General features: G+C 34.2%; 3 protein-coding genes across 11 annotated transcripts; 2 read left to right on the top strand and 1 right to left on the bottom strand.

Annotated features, from left to right (window-relative positions):
* Positions 1 to 654: 654 nt before the first annotated feature.
* Positions 655 to 2,748, bottom strand: LOC145958771 (uncharacterized). The gene has a single exon (XM_083076312.1). The coding sequence runs from the start codon at positions 2,746 to 2,748 to the stop codon at positions 655 to 657; it is 2,094 nt and encodes a 697-aa protein (XP_082932438.1).
* A 1,536-nt stretch (positions 2,749 to 4,284) lies between these two features.
* On the top strand, positions 4,285 to 11,828 carry LOC109813957 (alpha/beta-Hydrolases superfamily protein). Of its 9 annotated transcripts, none has more exons than XM_083077668.1 (14): positions 4,285 to 4,442; positions 4,648 to 4,752; positions 4,850 to 4,923; positions 5,015 to 5,086; positions 5,182 to 5,210; positions 5,290 to 5,340; positions 5,926 to 5,976; positions 6,784 to 6,843; positions 6,952 to 7,034; positions 7,366 to 7,513; positions 7,730 to 7,780; positions 8,395 to 8,492; positions 9,333 to 9,480; positions 11,554 to 11,828. In XM_083077668.1, the coding sequence occupies exons 1-13, from the start codon at positions 4,363 to 4,365 to the stop codon at positions 9,445 to 9,447; spliced, it is 1,017 nt and encodes a 338-aa protein (XP_082933794.1). In that variant the 5' UTR covers positions 4,285 to 4,362; the 3' UTR covers positions 9,448 to 9,480; positions 11,554 to 11,828. The 9 variants fall into 9 exon arrangements, with proteins under 9 accessions (XP_082933794.1, XP_082933790.1, XP_082933793.1 ...); XM_083077664.1 differs by having other exon boundaries at positions 8,388 to 8,492; XM_083077667.1 differs by lacking the exon at positions 11,554 to 11,828 and adding an exon at positions 10,534 to 10,910.
* A 1,609-nt stretch (positions 11,829 to 13,437) lies between these two features.
* On the top strand, positions 13,438 to 14,739 carry LOC109813994 (uncharacterized). Its single transcript, XM_020378306.3, has one exon. It carries the CDS (start codon positions 13,952 to 13,954, stop codon positions 14,495 to 14,497), a length of 546 nt encoding a protein of 181 aa, XP_020233895.2. The 5' UTR covers positions 13,438 to 13,951; the 3' UTR covers positions 14,498 to 14,739.
* The last annotated feature ends 5,254 nt before the right edge of the window (positions 14,740 to 19,993 follow it).

Genomic DNA, 19,993 nt, shown 5'->3' with positions numbered 1-19,993 from the left:
GTTCTTCGAGTTGCTTATACTCGCCCCGCCGGATTTCATCCGATCAATCACGAGTTCTATACTCACCCAGTCGGAATCCAACCGGTCAATCACGAGTTCTTCGAGTTGCTTATACTAGCCCCGCCGGATTTCATCCGATCAATCACGAGTTCTATACTCGCCCAGTCGGAATCCAACCGGTCAATCACGAGTTCTTCGAGTTGCTTATACTCGCCCCGCCGGAATTCATCCGATCAATCACGAGTTCTATACTCGCCCAGTCGGAATCCAACCGGTCAATCACGAGTTCTTCGAGTTGCTTATACTCGCCCCGCCGGATTTCATCCGATCAATCACGAGTTCTATACTCGCCCAGTCGGAATCCAACCGATCAATCACGAGTTCTTCGAGTTGCTTATACTCGCCCCGCCGGAATTCATCCGATCAATCACGAGTTCTATACTCGCCCAGTCGGAATCCAACCGGTCAATCACGAGTTCTTCGATGCCTAAAAAATGACACATGTTATAAGTCGTGAAAACAAAATAATTGAAATGACATTCATTAGGAATTGAATGGGTGGTGCCTCATTAAAAACCTTCTCAGCAAAAACCCCTCTCATTTTTACGGGGACAAAATACTGAGTTAGGAAAAGAGTGCACCTAGTACAAATGTTTATGGGACTAAGCCTTCCTCGTCTTCCTTACTTAGAGATACACCAATCTTGACGGCTTTCCCCTCGGCCAGGGTAACCTCCTTTATGTCCTCCGCTGGGGCTGGTCGGGTATCAAAGTGACTCACTCTCGGATCCAACTCAATTGACTGAACACCCTGATCAACCTGCGTCACATATAGGTGTCGCCTCGCCCTCAAACTGTCTTCGTAACATTTTCTCGCCACCTCTTGATCGACACAGACGACGCCCACCTTTCTGTTGGGCAAAGGATATTTCAGCTTTAAATGGGGCGTGGAGACGACCGCTCCCAACTTGTTTAGTGTCGGCCGACCGACTAGTATGCTGTAGGATGATTGAGCGTTCACTACCAGGTATCGGATAGTGACAGTCTTCATGTTGTCCCCCTGGCCGAACGTTGTCTCCAAGTCGGCGTATCCCCTGGCTATTACCTGATCACCTGCAAAACTGACCAACGTACCTGCATACGGCATGAGGCGATCAGTTGGAATCTTCATGCCGACGAAAGCTTCCCAAAACATTATATCCGCTGAACTGCCTTGGTCCACTAATACTCGTTTTACATTATACCCAATGACGATTACTGAGACGACTATGGGGTCGTCCTCGTGGGGAGATACCCCATCGAAGTCGGCGTCTGAGAACGTGATGGGTGGCCGAGAGGGCTTCACCCAATCCGAGACCGATAAAACTGACCGAGAGTATCTCTTCCGAGCTGCTGAAGTCGGTCCTCCTCCCGCAAATCCCCCTGCATTGGTGTTGAAGTCTCCATGGACAGCCCGCTGGTGAGCTTCCGTAGTTTTTTGCGGGGAATCTCTCGGTGGAGATCTCCCTTCACGCCTTCCTCTCCCGGTGTCTTCTCCTCCCGGCCTGCGTCGTCTGTCGGACGAGCCCTCATCCTGCTTTCCGGCAATAAACTTCTTCAAACGGCCCTCCTTGATAAGGCGTTCAATCTGCCTACCCAAAACAAAACAACTCTCGGTCGCGTGTCCGTGGGTTCGATGAAACTCGCACCACTCGGATTTGAGAGGTCCCAGCTGTCTGTCAGTCGGTGCGGGAAACTCGAAAAGTGATGCGCTGCTCACATCATGCAATACGTGACATCTGGGGACATTAAGTGCAGTAAATTTTTCTTCCTCACTATTACGTGTCAATTCGGCCCCTGACCTGGAGACATAATCTGCCTTCCTGTAGTTACCCTCTTTAGTATTGTAACGATCATGTCGCTTATTCCAATCCGACCGTGGCCGGAGATGCTTGTTACCTTCCTTGTTGTTATTTCCGCCCTCTCGGTTTTCTGCTGCTCTCTTGCTGATCTGCCCCTCCTCCGTCTTAATGTGACTCAGCGCAAAGGCTCGCACTTCCGACATTGTCTGACAACTTGCTCTTTCCAGCGCAATGTCGAAGGCTCCCGACCTCAATCCCTTTTGGAACGCGATAACAGCCATCTTATCATCTAGAGACGCTATCCTCAAAGCAACCTCGTTGAATCTTTGCAGGAAGTCCTTCAACGACTCTTCCTGCTGCTGCTTGAGATCAAACAGGTCCGACGTGATCGGCGACTTCTTTTTATTGGCGGCGAACTGTGCCATGAACAGCCTGCTGAACACGTCGAAATCAGTGATTGACCGATCAGGTAAGCCGCTAAACCAATCAAGTGCAGCCTTTTTGAGGGTGCCCATGAATAGCTTACAGCGGACCTCCATGCCTCCACCACATATCAGCATTTGAGCCCGGAAATCTGTCAAGTGCTGGCTGGGATCCTGCGTTCCATCAAAAGCTTCGACCTGAGGAATCCGATGATCCCTGGGGATGATCTCAGCCTCTATGGCTTCCGAAAATGGTCGAAAGTCTCTAGGGACCTCCAGCATAACATCCTCCTCCACAGTCTTGGTACTAGCCGCTATTCTGGCCTGCATCTCATCCGCCCTACTCCTAATCTCCTCATTCTCGCGTTGAATAGCTTCTTCTCTCTCCCTGGAACGCGCATTCTCCTCTCGTAGGCCATTGATCATGGCCATCATCTCTTCCATGGTAGGGGGTTGTGAATTGTTGTTGTTGCCGCCTCTCGCCATGATAGGGCGTAGGTTTTTGTGTTTCTTGGGGCGTAAGGAAAAGTTTCACCGTAGCCCCACGGTGGGCGCCAAAATGTTCCGGCCACGGGACGAACTAGGGTTTCCTCTAGGTCAAGTCGCGAAGCCAGAGCATTCAAAAGTGTAATCTGCCTTCTCAACTCTAGGGTTTTGGGTTTTATGGTATGTCGTTCATGGGCCACTTGGGCCCCGAGGATCAAGAGATTTCCTTAACCGTTAATATTTGGAGAATATCTTGTCATTAAAGATGGGATCTTATCCCTGATATCGGAACAGTATCTATGTGGGAGAGTTAGACCGGATTTTGGCTGAGTTACCCCTGCAGAGCAGACAGGTCGGATTATGACCGAGTAGAGATCAGTCAGATTTTTACCTAGACGGTACACTAGTCGGATTTTTACCTAGACGGTACACTTAGTCGGATTTTTACCTAGACGGTCCCCTAGTCGGGTTTTTATCTAGACGGTACACTTAGTCGGATTTTTACCTAGATGGTACAAAAATAAAATATAAGATAGAATCATAGAAATATAAACGTCTTTTAAAAAAATGAAAAAAAAATAGTGTATCTTCTTTATATACTACTATAAATTTAAAATACATTAAAAATATGAAGTTGTAGATATAACTTTATTAAATGAAAACCACTATTACTTGATGAAACTCCCATGCTTATTAAGACATTAAAATAGTGTATACAAAATGAGAAATCGAGTCATACACTAAATTTATAAATTACTTATAAAGTCTAACTTGGTTAAATAGAATGTTTGAGCGCTAAAATTCTTGATATTAAGTTCGATCTTATAGATAAAAATCAAATTTATAAATTAGGTACATATTCCTAATATATAAAATGTCGATTAAATGGAGTGAGTCTACTTTTAATCAATTAATTATTTATTTTTACATTGGCGCATGAGCCTCATATACAAGGTTATACATTTATTCTCGGTATAAATTTTTCTAATATTTCTAATTATAGCATGCGAATAAACTTTAAATATTTTGTTTAATTTTAAATTATTAAATTGTTTAAGTACATTTTTTTTATACAAAATAATAATAAAACATTATAAAGTATAGCATTCATTATAAAAAGAGTAAACCCTCAAATTGATTTTCTAAAATTTCATGTCACTATATTAACCATTTGAAATTTTAAGCGACTAAATTAATTATTTAAAATTTTTAGTAACTAAATTCGTCTTTAACATATTTAGAACGTCACTCTAATTATTTTTCATTTATTTTATCATCAAACCAGTTCTTAAAAAAATTAAAGTATCATTATGTTTTAGAAATAAAATATTTAGTCGTTATACAAAATAATTAACTTGATAATATAAAAGAATAAATAAATTTGATGATAAATTAAATTTTTAGGAAGGGAATTATAAATTTGTACTATTTTGTAATCGGTCTGAGATAAAAGGGGTTGGGCTTGGGCCCATTTAATTAGAAACTTTGGCAGTCGCGGGTGTCCAGTTTTACACGTGTAGGTGTAACTAAAGTAATTTTCATTTTCCAGTGTACCAAAATATAAAAACTAAACTAATTAGATAACTGTAGCAATTATGTAAAGAATGCACTGAAATGCTTCCTCGCCTCGTTTGTTGTAGTGGTCGATCCCTCTCTCACTCTTTGACTTTGTTGTTCCCTCTTCCCACGTTCAGGTACCTTCTCTTCCATTGCCACACCTTTGCGCTGCATGCTTATTGCTTTCATTTTCTGTTTCCAGTGCCTACAAAAATTTGGCACACAAACTTCACAGTTATTGCCTCACATATGTGCATTTCTGTTGCATTTTCATTAGGATATGATATGCAAGGCTTCCCTCAAATTTTAATACGTTTCACAAGCAATTTTTATTCCTAATAGGACAAGGTTTAGTGCCAAGTGTTTCAGTAAGAACATGAATGCGGACAATAATTTGCTTGTCAAACCTAGAAGGCGTGCTAATTTTCGATTATGCAACGTGTCAAGGTACGTAACCTAATCTCTACAGATTTATCTCGAACCTTGAATTTGAGAACAAATTTATTTATTCATTTCATCATTTATTTGCCTTTTTTTTGCTTAGTTACACTTCTGAAATATTGGAGATTCGAGCTGATGCTCCTACTCTGCATGTTCTGTTTGTTCCTGGAAACCCAGGTGTGGCCTCGAGTGTGTGTGTATGCGCGTGCTTATGTTTCCATGTTATGGTTGTTTTAGTTGTGGCTTTTGGTATTTTTGGTTGTTGCAGGTGTTATTTTATTCTACAAGGACTTTGTGGAATTTCTATATGAGCTTCTGGAGGGAACTGCGTCTATTACAGGCAAGTAATGACATCTCTTTCTTTCCTGTTACTTATCATGTGGATTTTTGGTTAACAATTATGCTCACTAGTCATGTTTTTCTGTGACCTGGCAGCTATTGGCCATGTTTCTCACTCAAGAAAGGTACGTGTATTTTGTTTTGGTTCGATTTGCGTTGGTGGATGGGTGCATTAGAATGTCTCTTACACAGTTTTGTTTCTAGAACTTGGAACATGGGCGCATGTTTTCTCTACAAGAACAAATCGATCATAAGGTAATGTAATGCGTACTATTTTTGTCTTAACGGATCATTGGCTGGTTTTAGTGTAAGAGAGACCGATTAATGGTTTATTTTGATATTCATTTACAAATTGGTTGTACTTGTTCTGCTTTACAATGGGAGTCCTCCCCTTCCCCTTCGATTTATACAACAGAAGAATGAGTAAATTATTGAATTGGAGTAACTTTGAAGTCTTTCATTTTTTTTGGAATTTCTGTGAAACATTATAGATTTATCTAATGTAATGTTGAATGGTATGAAAACTGTGGCAGAATTGAGTATTTAAACTTTCATTTCGTTTTGTAGTGTGCACAACTATTAATTATAAAAAACATTATTATCATGGAATTGTTTCTAGTATGTCACATGCAGGCTTGTGTTAGCATTTTTAGATTTTGTCATATTTAAGCCACATGCATTCCTTTCTCAATCTCTCTTTTCAAGTTTACATTTTTCATTTGTTAAACTTCCATGCTTCTATGATTGACATTTTTCTTTCTTGATTCGGATAATTTTACTTTAACAGTGTATTGATGTGTGGTAGTAGTCTAAGTCTCCACTTTTCTTGTGTGTTTGTAGATTGATTTCATCAGAGAGGAATTGCAAAATACTGAGGTTCCTATATTACTGGTGGGTTCTTTTATATGTCACCTCCACTATTCTTTTCCAATGTCCTTTTGATTTGCAGAGTTGTATGTACTAAAACACCAAGTAGCTGCATACTGACAAAAAAATCCTTATCTTTTCGAAATTGTAGTCATAACTCATGTAATAGTACAAGATTGAAATCTTTTCTCCTTTTTTAATGATGGGGTTTTGACATTTAAAATTTTGGTGCAAATACTTTGTTTATTTTGTACTCACCTGCCACTATACTTATTCTGCAATGCAACAGATGTCAGAGCAAGGTGTGCTGGCATCTTCTTGCGCAAATATATTATGTTCACCATACTATATAGGAGTGACATTTAATATGAAGATTAAAATAGAAAAAAAGAAAGTGTGTGGGGTTTCTAATGTGCATGGAGAAATAAATTTGTTATGATCTCTGTTAAAGAAAGATAATTCGTGATATTATAGTCTGGTTAATAGTGTCGTATCAGGATATATTTCTTGCTGTGAGTCTATGACATGTTACTTTAGTCAGTCTCCCTTCCCCTTTGACAATAAGGATGATATTAGAGATACTGTGGTCATAAATGAATCAATTTGAGTCTATTTCTCAGCTAAAGTTATTTGCAAGCAATTGTTATCTGATTTTTCATAATATATATGGCTATCAATTTGGGAAACCAGTGATCTTATTGCAAGAGGATTTGATGAAATTCTTGTAGTGAAAATAATCATCTGAAAGTTGTGTTGCACCTGCATATAGAAAAGTTTAATTTCATTTACTGAAATGAAATTTTGGTAGCTAATTTAGAATTTTCTGTCCAGGTTGGGCATTCTATTGGTTCATACATATCTATTGAATTGTTCAAGAAGTCTCTAGAGAAGGTGATGGGAACAGTTCTTATTTAATTAATTGTTAGCACATCATGCCATCTGTCTGACACTTCTGATCTTCGTAAATTGTCCACTTGCATTTTCTCCTGGGCTCTGTAGGTGAAATATTGTGTTGGACTTTATCCATTTTTGACATTAAACCCGCACTCAACAACACAGTTAGTTATTGGAAAAATTGCAAAGTAAGTCTCATCCTCTTCCGCAAGTCAAACACCTTACACATTGCCTACTTTGTTAGAGATGACAAAGACATGAACTAATAGTGTGACGTTATGAGCTTAGATATCACAATTTTGTGTGGTTCTCTCTGTTTCATGCCTCATGGGATCAATTTACACACAAACAATTTTTAAAGTTTGATCTGAACCTAAATTTCAGATAACTTAAAAATATGATAATTATCTATTTATTATTGCTAAATATTTAGCATGAAAGCTTAGTACTGCTAATTTTCTTTTGAATATCTTAGACTAGTTTATTTGAAATGACTAATGATGGTACATGGGGTTTCAGATCCCAAGTTCTAGCTGCTGCTCTTAGTTACCTGATAGCATCATTAGGATTGTTACCTGTCCAGGCTGTGAGATTTATTGTCAGAAAATCCCTTGGGAAATCATGGTCAGCCAATGCAGTTGAGGCTGCATGTTCTCACTTGTCACAGGTTAGCTTTACTGTTCAAAGAAGACTTCAATTATAAGTCACATTAAACTTGTAGTTTAGTTCCTTTTCTTTTGGTCTTTCTTATTGATCCCTTTACTTATATTAGGAATATCAATGCAAAAATATCTACATTTAATTGATACCGACTTACAGATTTTTGCTGTGCTTTGGTCTGCACCTTTTTTTTGGTATTAATTCTACCCTTAATAATTCACAGTACCATACCATGCGGAATGTCCTCTATATGGCCATGACTGAATTCAGAAAGGTAACAATGCTTCCTATCTACGTATATACCTTTCACCTTTTATTGTAATAAAGCTGTTTCACTTCTTTTTCATCTAAATATGACATTATTTATCCATGATGTTATTTTATTTCCATTTAAAATCAAACACTTGCACTTGATATGCTCTAAATTCATCGCTGAAGTTTCTAAGTAGGCTCTTAACACTTATAGCTGCTTGGTGCTTGGTCTGCCAGATATGCATAACATCTAACATGTACATTTAGTTATCCTCTATTAGGAGTCCTACATTGAGTGGTATAAAATGTTTGATGTAATGCATATGTCAGGAGACTCACCTACTTAATGAACTAGTCTTTTGAGTTAGACTCCTCGTGTTTAAGTCCTAAGAAGTCCTCTAAAGGGGCAAGATTCTCTTTCAAAAATTGTGGATTTCTTCATCTTTGATTGGAACTATATTATGAGGATGGTGGGCCTATGAGCTTTCTAATCAACCTTCTTGTAACTGGGTGACCAAGCAACCGGGATGCATCTCCTATTTTGAAGTTTGGACAAAAATTTACAAAGATTATATTATACAATGTTAATCTGAAATTCTGAATTGATAATCACGTCCATATGCTGCTAGCTTTCAGAGGCACCAGATTGGACATTTATTAGAGAAAGGAAAGCTCAATTGGCATTTTTATTTGGTGTTGATGATCACTGGGGCCCACTTCATTTGCTTGAGGAGGTATCTTATTATTAATTTTAATTACGAAGCTTTTGCATCATTTGAAGGTATGAGATTAAGATTTGCACCTCAAGAAAAAAGTATATCAAACTGAGGTGAAAAATTGCAATACCTTGATCATAAAAATATGATACTTAATTTAACCTTCAGTAGTCCTTTATTTCTCTGTCTGATATTAAATTTACATATTTTTCTTGATATGTGTTTTAGACAATAGGTATTGTGATAAACAGTATAGCAAAATAAAATAGATTATATTGTAACATGGCTTTTAAGATATACCTGAAGCAACCTCTTTTCTCTCATTCTCTTTGACATTTCAAAGCAATGGGCTATCTCATCTGTAGCTTAAAAAAAATAAAATAAAATGGACTGCTGAAAGAAACTAAAACCTAACAGCCAGCTGCCCACAGAAAGTGGACTAAGTTGGCTATTTCGGGGGGGGGGGGGGTCTTTTGGTTTACTTTATATCAACTTTCTTGTTCTAGGAGTGGCATCCAATGTCTACAGTATAGACATTCTAAGTAAAATGTTTTATACTTGTGAGAAGATAGATAAGTAGATATTCTCGTTTGTGATGCTGTCAAGAATGTCTACTACAGTCTACAGTATAGACATTCTAGTAAAATGTTTTATACTTGTGAGAAAATAGATAAGTAGATATTATTGTTTGTGATGCTATCAAGTAATTTTGGTGATAATTTCTTAATACTGGTTTTAGCATGCAGCTTATGTATGTGTGCTACATCCTAAATGGACTTGGAATATCACAAATTCTTCCTCAATTGTGGAACATTGAGTGATTTTAATGGCTTAAGTTATGGTTTCTTCTGGTTACAGATTTCAAAGCAGATTCCCGGTATTGCCATATCTATTGAACGAGAAAACCACACCCATGGTTTCTGTTGCACTGAGGCTGGCTCATTATGGGTGGCTCAGCATGTGGCAAACTTGATAAAAAATCAGACGGCTTTTACAAACCAATAAGGTCCGACTCTTTTGCCATTCATTTGTGTTATGCGGGTTTTCTAAGTTAATCAAAGAAAGGATTAAACCACTAATAAATTTGAAACAATGATAGCTGAATAAATCTTAGTTTCATTTATTTATCAATGCTTCTAGTGCATTTAACAGTTTTAACATCCCCAACTGTATTCTATGATTTAGTAGCACCCGTCTTCCAGTAGCACAAAGTAAACAATCGCCAACTGCATTCTATGACTTTGTACCGCTCATCTCCCAGTTATAAAAAGTAAATAATTGCCAACCTTATTCTATATTGGGGCTGGACTAAGCTGATAAATTAACATGGCCCAATGGGTTAGCATGCTTATATATTATATATGTGTGTACGCGTGTGTACTGTATTCTATGACTTGGTAGCACTCATCTTCCAGTAGCACAAAGTAAACAATGGCCAACTGCTTTCTATGACTTTTAGCATGTTTGGTTTTACGTTTCAATATTTTAAAATGGACTTTCATACATTCCCATGTTCCAAATGACAAAGCAACTATGCTGATGAATTAGAAAAAACGTGAGTTACGTTTAACCTAACATGTTTCCAAACATGTCCTTTGTACCACTCATCTCCCGGATTGAAAAACTAAACAATTGCCAACTGTATTCTATGTTGGGCTGGACTGAGCTGACAAATTAACATGGCCCAATGGGTTAGCATGCTTTTGGGTTGTGTGTGTGACAGAGAGTGAGAATTAGATTTTGTTGGGAATGACAATATAATTCTTGGGAAAGATAAATGCTGATTAAATATATTTTATCAAATTTTTTAAACCTTTTCTTCTCAAGAATATCATTTTAATAGTGATTTAATTATAAATAAGACTTTTGTTTTTATGAAAAGTTATTTTTTTCATCCATAAATATTACAATAACGGCAAAAAAAATTCGAATTTAGGATCTGCCCATATTATTATCGTTATCTTTATATATAGGATCTTTTTCAATTTTTGCTTGTCCTTTTTTATAAATGTTTTTTTTAATTGTCAGTTGTATTTCCATCAAAAAGTTTTAGTGTCAGGTTGGGCAAATTGACTCCTAAATCATCACATTTCTGTGAGGCTGGGCAAGTCGGTACCTTGGATGTGATTATCAAGGCTACCCTTTACTACCCTTCCAACTCCACCAAAGTTGAGCTTTAAAAGACTAGGAGTGGAGGGTTCCAATTTTCGTTTGATTAGAGTTAAGATAAGTATTTGTCCTCTAATTGTTTTGGGGAAAAAGAATTGTAATCCGAGCTGGTATCAATTTTTATTTTTTAAATTAAGGATAGGTTTTTGGTTGATATTTGAAGATTATTTTTCTACTGTTTGTCTTAACATTTTTTTTTGGCGTACATACAATCAGAAATTATACTCTGATTAACGTTCTCAACTGCTGTGGAAAAGCTTTTGCTTCTGGACTCGTGTTATTATATTTCGTGTCAATTTTCCTTTCCAATAGTATATGCGTAGTTTAATATTGACAAAAAAAAATCTCAAGAAAGTGTGAATTATAATAATGAAGACAGTGTCATCAATGACAAAGGTAAAATAGGTGATGAGGATCACTGAAATCACGAGTGTATCCGAAACGTTAATCTAAATAAGCATAAAGCATGTAACTGTCCCGTGAATACCGATGTGGTTTTTAATTTTTTTCTTAATATAAGCAGAGGGTTCCCTAATGATTCCAGTATCTTCATGCATGCTATTGATTGTAACGTACCACGAATTATAGTGCTTTTAAAGTGTAAATCCGAGTTTACATTCACAAGTAACCAGTATTTAATTCGTTGTATTTTTTTATGATGAGTGTAATTTGCGGTACCTTAGTTAATTGATCAATAAATTTCCAAAACTTTAACCTTTGAGAAATGGTAAGTGCTTACTTTCACCTCAGCTTTTCCGGTTTTAAACAAGCATCCAATCGCAGCAAGTTGGGCACACGATTGGCTCTTGTTTTGACTTTTGCTAGTACAAGAGATTGCTGGCTGCCAACTCTAACATTGAAATTGGGACATATTGAAAACCTTGTTTTGCTAATTAGTAGTTACTACCAGTGAACGAACATCGACATGATCATTGGCTTAGTCAATGATTTAGGTCGCAGATCCTCATGTGGAGGCGTCATTCGTGATGAGCATGGAACTTTGATGGCCTAGTTGTGAAGTATATTTTTGGGTAGGGAAGGAGTTTTCGTAGGATTGAAGTTTATTAGTTATTTTGAACTCCAATGTGTTGTTAACCCGTTGACGAAAGGATGCTATTCTCATCCATGTTTCAATATGATCAAATTCGTGGTCTTTCTTAATTTTTATAAATGTATTATTAAGTATTTCATGGCAATAGTACTTCTTAGGGGGTAAAATTTGAATAGAACTTTACTTATTTCATTAAAAATTGTAAACATCAATCGATATAATTTTTTTTAATGCCAAAATATCAATCAATAAGAGACTTGTGGATCGATTCTCGCTAGCTATTCTAATTAATGCAGAGCAACTTGTAACTAATTAATTTTATAACATAAGATAGTTGATGTTTAATAATTAATACTATTAATTTCATTCGTATTTTCTTTTTTTTTTTTTTCATTTCTATATATATAAATGGTACAGGGTCTTTTTATTGATGAGCATGTGATAATAAGCGATAAAATTACCTTCAAGGATGAATTGCAAATTTTAAATTATTATTTTATAAATGGAAAGTAATAGATTTGATTCTGCGAGTTAATCTAGATTCAGAAACGACCCAACTACAATGTTTTTTCTTTCTTAGAATATGGCTGCACCCTAAAACGGATACTCTTCTCTTCTCAACGGTTATGTTTTATATAAGTGGGTCTTGACATAAAATTCAAGGCCGAATGGCCAAATGCTTCAGAAGTCTGAATTTCGTTCATTTGGACCTATACATATTAGTTCAACTACAACTTTAAAATTGTGAATCACGACAACAAAATAGTAATAGTTTGTGAAAGGACAGTGTCTTAATTGTCTTCTAAGGAATAATACATACTTGGCCGAAAAAAATGGTCGAAGGCAAGGGTGTTCGAAACTTTACTATTTCACTAGCTCGGTTTGACCAAACTAGTTTTGGCGAGTTTAGGATTTAATATGGTAAAATTAACTTATAAATTGGTTGAAAAATTACAAATTAGTTGAAAGTCTATAAATTTTAAGGTAGAAGTTAAAAATTTTAAAGTTTACAAACTAATTGATGGAATTAAAAATATTTAGTAATATTAACGGATAAGTTAATTAATTAATATAAAATGACATGATTATTTACTTAATAATGAGAGAGAGGGAGAGAGAATAACATAAAAAATGACTTCTAAATTAAAAAGTGTAAAATAATTCAAGCAAATTACTGAAAATAAAAAAAAAAGGAAAGAGGAAAAAAATTAAGAATTTATAAATTATAAGATATTTTAATTAATTTGTGGAAATAAATTATTAGTTCCTAAATTTTTTTTAATTAAATTATTATATAAACTAATCAAAACAACTTATAAATTCATCAAATAACTTATTAAATACATTCTTATAGAATATACCCGCATATTTTAAAGATAAAAAGTAAGATTTACTTCCAATGATATCAACCCAACTCAATGTCTCAATTTTTAAAATTTATACTTAATTTTGATAATTATGCATTCTAATTGATTTTTTTTTTGTGAAACAGCTTATCCTCTTTGTAATTTTTATTGATAAAAAAAATGAGTTTTTCAACTCAATAACTAGTATTATGTATATAATAAATATGCATTATCCGCGGTAAAAGTGGCAATACAGGCAAACAAGTAATGTTATAAAATATATTTTAAATAATGTTATACGAAAAATATGATTTATTTATTTTTCTCTAATGTTACAGTTTGGAAGAGATGAAATTAAATAATAAATATCACAAGAAATATTAAACTAGATGCATATTTATCCCAAATCCGTATATCCTTGATCCCCTGTCATGTCAGCTCCAACTTGCCTGTCGTTCAAGATGGATCTCCCAAATCTCTTATTTAATGCTTTGTTAAGTAGGCATTTTGTCTCTTTAATACACCCCCATCTGCATTTCAGTTCACAACTAGACAAATGAACAACTTGAATATCCAATTACTGATAAGAAACTAAGCCTCAAAACTCAAATTGCTCTGATTCCGAACGCATGTGATCGGATGGCCATCGTTCTAGATACCTCGACGAACATATTTTTATCCCAAAACAAATGTGCGGTCCAGATGAGTGCTTAGTTAGTCAAATGAAGTTCATGATGACAAGCCAGAACCATTAAGTACATGTAGGGACCTCTTAACTCTAAGTCACATGCAAACCCAATTAATAACATCCCCTCATCCCATATATTAAAAACCCACACACCTTCCTTTGACTAACCCAACCTTTTCTCTCTTTTTCATGTTAGCAACTTAAGTACTCACGAAACACACCCATGTCTGGTTCCAGAAAGAAGCTTCTTCTCAACACCGTGTCCGTGAAACTAGGTTGCAGCAGCTTCAGAAGACCGAAGGTGTTGTGGCGCATGTTCCACCCAAAGCCAAAACCCACTTTCCAAAGCCACAAACATTTCAACCCTTCATCGAGTGAGGACAAATGTGACAGCACCAGCACCACCAACACCAACACCAACACCACATTCTCTCCCTACGTTGACTCCTCGCACTTTTCTGACTCAGATAATTCGTACGTGAAGAGTGTGGGGGGTTTGGGAATAGGAGGGAAAGAAGGCGTGGCAGTGGAGAAAGACTCTGATGACCCTTATCTGGATTTCAGACACTCGATGCTGCAAATGATATTGGAGAACGAGATATACTCGAAGCAAGATCTCAGAGAGCTTTTGAACTGTTTTCTGCAGCTGAATTCGCCGCATCACCATGGGGTTATTGTCAGGGCTTTCACTGAGATCTGGAATGGGGTCTTCTCCGTGAGGTCTAGTTCTCCCAGGATCAACATCAATCGTAGGCCACGTCACTACTAAGTGCTGCACCTGCACGTGAAGGTTAACCAAGTTCTTTGTTATTCTAGGCTAAATATGTGGTCCAACTAGGCACAAACTTTGTTCAGCTATGCTAATTAGGTTGCTAACTTTGTAATTTTTGTTGTAGTAGTACATTTGTACTACAACATTTTGATTAGCCAAATGTAAAAAGGGTGGTACCATTATCTGTTATGAGTAGTACGGAGTAGTATTATTATCTGTTACTACACCTAGTTGGGATATATTCTTCTTCTTCCTCTTTACTTTTTAGTTACAAAGTTGGGTAGAATTTCTCCACCGGGTGAAGCTGGATTGTATTTCCCTAGAAAATGATTGGTAGAACTCATGCTATGTTTTAAGAAATAAAATAATTGTGACCATGTCATGTATTTGTTTGGGTGTGAGGGACTTGGTCAAAATAATTCCCAAGTTTTGCGATGACAGTATAGTATGGCGATGGTGATGAAAAAAAAAAATGGAAGAGATATATTGGGATTTGAATTACAATAATGAGTGGTCCGAGGGAAGAGAGACAGCGAGTTTATTGCTTTTGAATGAGATGAGAATAGAAACTTTTGTGACTGACTAGAGTGCATTTTCCGATGTTGGCATTCAAGTTAGCTACTCTGTTTTTATTTTTTAGTAGTATTAGGACACAACTTGCCAGTTGGCACAATGCCTGCCAGATTTTTTAATAATAAAATAAGAACTGGCCAAATAAGTGGTAAAACTTGGGAAAAAAATATACAAATTTAAGAGAAATTTAAAGCTATCCAATAAATTACTAACTGGTAAGTTTCTTAATCATAGTGATATACAGTAGACATTCGGGTCTTTTCAAGGGTATAAATGAAACTTCATACTCATTTTGCCTTAAAATAAATGTATTTTAAGATTTTTATAATAAATTAAGTAAAAATATGTATAACTTTTTTTATTTTATAATTTTACTAAAATAATTTTATTCTCTTTATAAATATCTTTCTTTTAATTATAGTGATTGAATAATTTATGAGTGGATAAATTAAGAAAAAATAATTAATATGATATTAGAAAATAAAAATATCATTTATTTTAAAATATTTTTTAAATGTTAAAACTGTAATTATTGTGAAAATAAGAAGTTCTATTATATTAAAAAAACTAAGAATATATTTATTTTGAAACTTATTATTGTTATTAAATCATATACCCTTTTGTTTCTTTTGAATGGTTGATTTTTAGAATAATTTTGTTTCTATTTATATATCTCTAGAGTTTAAAATAATATTAATTATTTAGTTTTGTAGATTATACTCTTATTTCTTACTTGATTTTTAATTAATATAAGTATTTATAATTAAGATATATTTATTTTGTAAAAATGAAAATTGATATAATAGAGAACTTTAAAACTATTTTATAGAAAATATAAGATTTATTATATTTTTTATTTATGTATAAAAATTTTAAATAACACCTTAAAAAGATGAAGATAGTACTTTCTATAGACTTATATATAAACAAAAAATGTTTAAATTTTTTGACAGAAATATGAGTAAAATTATTAAAGCAACTATATTTAGTTTTTAATCTAAAAACACTTATAAAGTAATAAATAGAAGCACTATCAACAATAAATATAATTAATGATATTTTAGAGAATATAATATATATTTTTTGTAAAATCGTAAATATTATATTTATTTAATTAAATTTCTTAATACATGAGAAATTGATTTTTTTTCCCTTATATATAATCTTAGAGATGAGTATTTTTTTATTGAAAGTTTTTCTCTTTTTTATCTCTTCAGTACAGCACTCATTACTGTAGTGCATGCATTCAGTAGTATTTACTTGGGCATTGATAACATGGCAGCAGGCTTTTAATTTGTATTTAAACCTCTTAATGGAGGTAAAAGTCAGCAAGCATTTAAATCTGACAGGAAAAAAAAACTTCCATTCTTCATCAATTAACAATATGATTACATTTATTAATATTTATGGTTCATGTGAAATGAAACAAAGAAAAGTTTAAAATTTGAACTAATAAGATTTTTTTATTATTTTTTAATTTGTCTATTTAAGTTAAATAAAATATATTTTTTTCTTCTTTATTCTAACTAAATACAAAAAAAAAATTATATACATAAGTTTATCCAGCGAAAGTCACCTCTACAAATATATATTAATTCTTAATTTTTAAATTTAAAAGTACTGTGTGAATATGTTTATGGAAAAATAATAATAATAATCTTTTAATCCAGAAGATCACTTGGTGGCTGGAATTGCTTATAAGAAAGAAGTGATGAAGAATGACCCCCTCCAGCTTTCACATGAAGGCTAATACATATAATAATTCCTCTATGAATAACTAATTTAATTTAGCATAAAGAGTTTAGCCACTTATATAACATTTCGGATTGTCGAATGGAACTGAATTAAATTGTACTTTTCAATATCTAAATTATAACATTGTTCAAAGTCACAAAAAAGAATGGGATTATTATGAAAAGTAGAGACTAAAGAGCCAATTAGATAAGCAATTATAGCTGTAAGTTTGGTCTATTATGTGAGGCCAATACTTGTAAAGCATATTCATATGGGTTGGTCTAAATTTTTAATCAGCCCTTTTTATTTTTATTTTTTAAATTAATAAAAAAAATTACTAAGACACGTAACTTCGATAGATTTCAAATTTAAAAATTTTAGTCCTATGCTTATAGTTATAGATCACTTTTTTTTATAGTCTGACCCGATCCGCAGCCCTTGAAATAATGACATTTTTTTGACAGCTCTGTAATCAGCCTATGAAATTTGTTGCGGTGAAAGCTCCTGAGATAGAATACGACTTTAATTATTGAAAAGATGACATTCTTTTAAAACGTAAAATATATTTTCTTTTCATTGATTGTTCTGAGTCGTTAAACAGACAGAGAGAAAAGCAGGGATGTTTAGAAGTTTTCTGAGAGCTCATTCTAGAAATAACACAGATTTTTTCTTTTGAATCTTTTGTTTGCCTTTGTACCCTCTACAATCTAACTTGGCGATTAATAGATAGATTCAAAATGTGATGATGTGCTTTCAGGGGATGATCAACTCCGTAGCATGGCATTTCATGATAATGGAAACACAAGGGGTCATCATTGATATCAAGCACGAGACCACACCACAATCTATGATAAAGGTTTGTAACCAAATTAGAAAGCTGTCCAACTCAGTCTCATCGAATAATTGCTATGAAGATAAACTACATGTTTGTTGCTTTTCACGCAAATGTTTCATTCATATTCAAACAAATTATGTTTATCAATTTGGCCAACACATATCCAAAGACTTTATCACCTGACATACAAATTACTGTCCTACTCCTACTAAATAACCAAATAAAAGGAAATAAAATTTTATTTTTCTTTTCTTTCATTTTCTTTCTCCTACTAAATAACTTCAAAAATTATTTACTTTTACTCATATTTTTCTCTTTTTTTTTTCTTTTTCTTTTTTTCTTTATTTCATTTTTGCCCCTAAACCAAACATATTAAAAAAGTAAACTTAACAGAACTGGAGAGTGTGGATAGAAGGAACATGCGAGTGTTCCTGTCAACCATGTCATTTTGATGTGGAGTCATAGCATATTTAGCAGACATGACTACAAAGTTTATCAGATTATCTTCCTTCTAATGATGGGGACACCTTTGTCCTCATCTATGCCAGAGTTTACATTATTTGTTGCATCTAACTGAAATTTACGTTCTGTATAGTGTTATATTTTAATTTATGTCAACATGAGACTGAGCTAAACAAAAATTCAAAAAAGAAGTTGGTTTTGTCCACAGTTAAAGAGCATGCTTCCTGCTAACGCATCTATTCATTGAGTTGGCATTTGGATTTGGACACACATATAAAAACATAAAATAAAAAATCTGAGACAAAATTGATACATTTCTTAGTTCCTCAATCTTTGTTACTAGTTTTCCAAGAAAAATATCAAATGTGAATTCATATACAATGCCTAGTTCGCGTATAAAGTTTAGACTAATGAGCATCCTTTTGCAAGATTAAATAGGAACTTTATCCTGTTGTATTTTCTTCTTATTTGTATTTATTTTGGTCCCTAGGAGGCTAGGACTAAGAGCAAAAGTTGTCACTCACTAGGCCGGGGACTAGAGTATCAATTTATCACGCCATTACACTGCATTCACTGACAAAAAAAATGAACATTTATTATCAGTTAATGATAACCAATTCAATTTCATACTAAGATCAACGTCATCATTTAAGATATGTGCTTGTTTTTCAAGTAAAAATTATTCTAAAGAAAATAACTTGTATATATTGACACGATTGGAAAATAATGACTAAATTATCTTTTTTATACATTTTTGCAACTTTTAAAACATAAAGGTGTTTTTTTTTTTATTTTATTAAGCAACAGGGGTGAAAATATTTTTAATCTTATTATATACAATGTCATTTCCTCCGTGTTTGGTTTATTATTTTTCACTTATATAACATAAAATAATCATCATAAAGCTGACTGTGATGAAAAAACACTTGAAATTGGTTGAAATAAGAAAGAAAAAAAAAAGATATTCAAAATTGAATGGTCCAAAAGGTGAGAACTGGTTAAAATTGGAAGGTACGACTAAAATGAAGTGCTACTGTTACAGGGACACATGATATAATGACAATATCCTGGATGATGAGAAATTTCTTTCCTATTAGAACATCTTACTAAAAATCATGGATATTTCGATGATCATAATTACAAGTTCAAGTAAAGAGGCCAAGACCTCTGGAAATTTAATTTCACCTATTTCAAAATAAAACTAACTTAATCGCTGTACCTAATGTTGCGGAAACGTCTAGCAAATTTTAAACCAAAAGTAAAACAAGAAAGAAAGAACACCAAGAATTTAACGAGGTTCAGCCAATTATGCCTACTTCCTCGGACACTACCAAATATATTTCACTAAGAAATATTACAATAGAGAGAGAAGAGAAAACTACAAGCCTTAGAAGTTACAAATGAACTTGTAGTTGGGATGATCTCAAAGTGAAGGGAAGGGTTTCTATATATAGAACCTAAGGCACTACACATTCCCAAACCTATCCAATGTGGGACTAATTTGGCCACATCAAAAAAAACTTATTCGATGTGGGACTAAATTTGCCACACCATATTCAACAAATCTCCACCTTGGCAAATTTCATATTTTCAAATCTCTCATCTTTGATAGTGTCTACCAATGCAGTCTTCAAATTTTGATAATATTAATCAAGTCCAAACAGTGTTGGAACTTGATTGAATCTACTACCTTTGTCAACATATCAGCTGGATTCTCTGTGGTCCTTATCATCTGGATAGCCACTCCACCTTCTTCGATAATCTCTCTTATGAAGTGGTAACGAACATCAATATGCTTCGTCCTTGCATGGTAAGTTTGATTCTTTGCCAACATGATTGCACTTTGACTATCACAATGCACCTTCACATGCTTTTGTAGAATTCCTAAT

Source organism: Cajanus cajan, chromosome 6 (genome assembly GCF_000230855.2).
Source record: "Cajanus cajan strain Asha chromosome 6, NIPB_CcT2T_4, whole genome shotgun sequence".
In the NCBI taxonomy this organism is placed as follows: Eukaryota; Viridiplantae; Streptophyta; class Magnoliopsida; order Fabales; family Fabaceae; genus Cajanus; species Cajanus cajan.
This window is presented reverse-complemented; position numbering and strand designations above follow the sequence as displayed.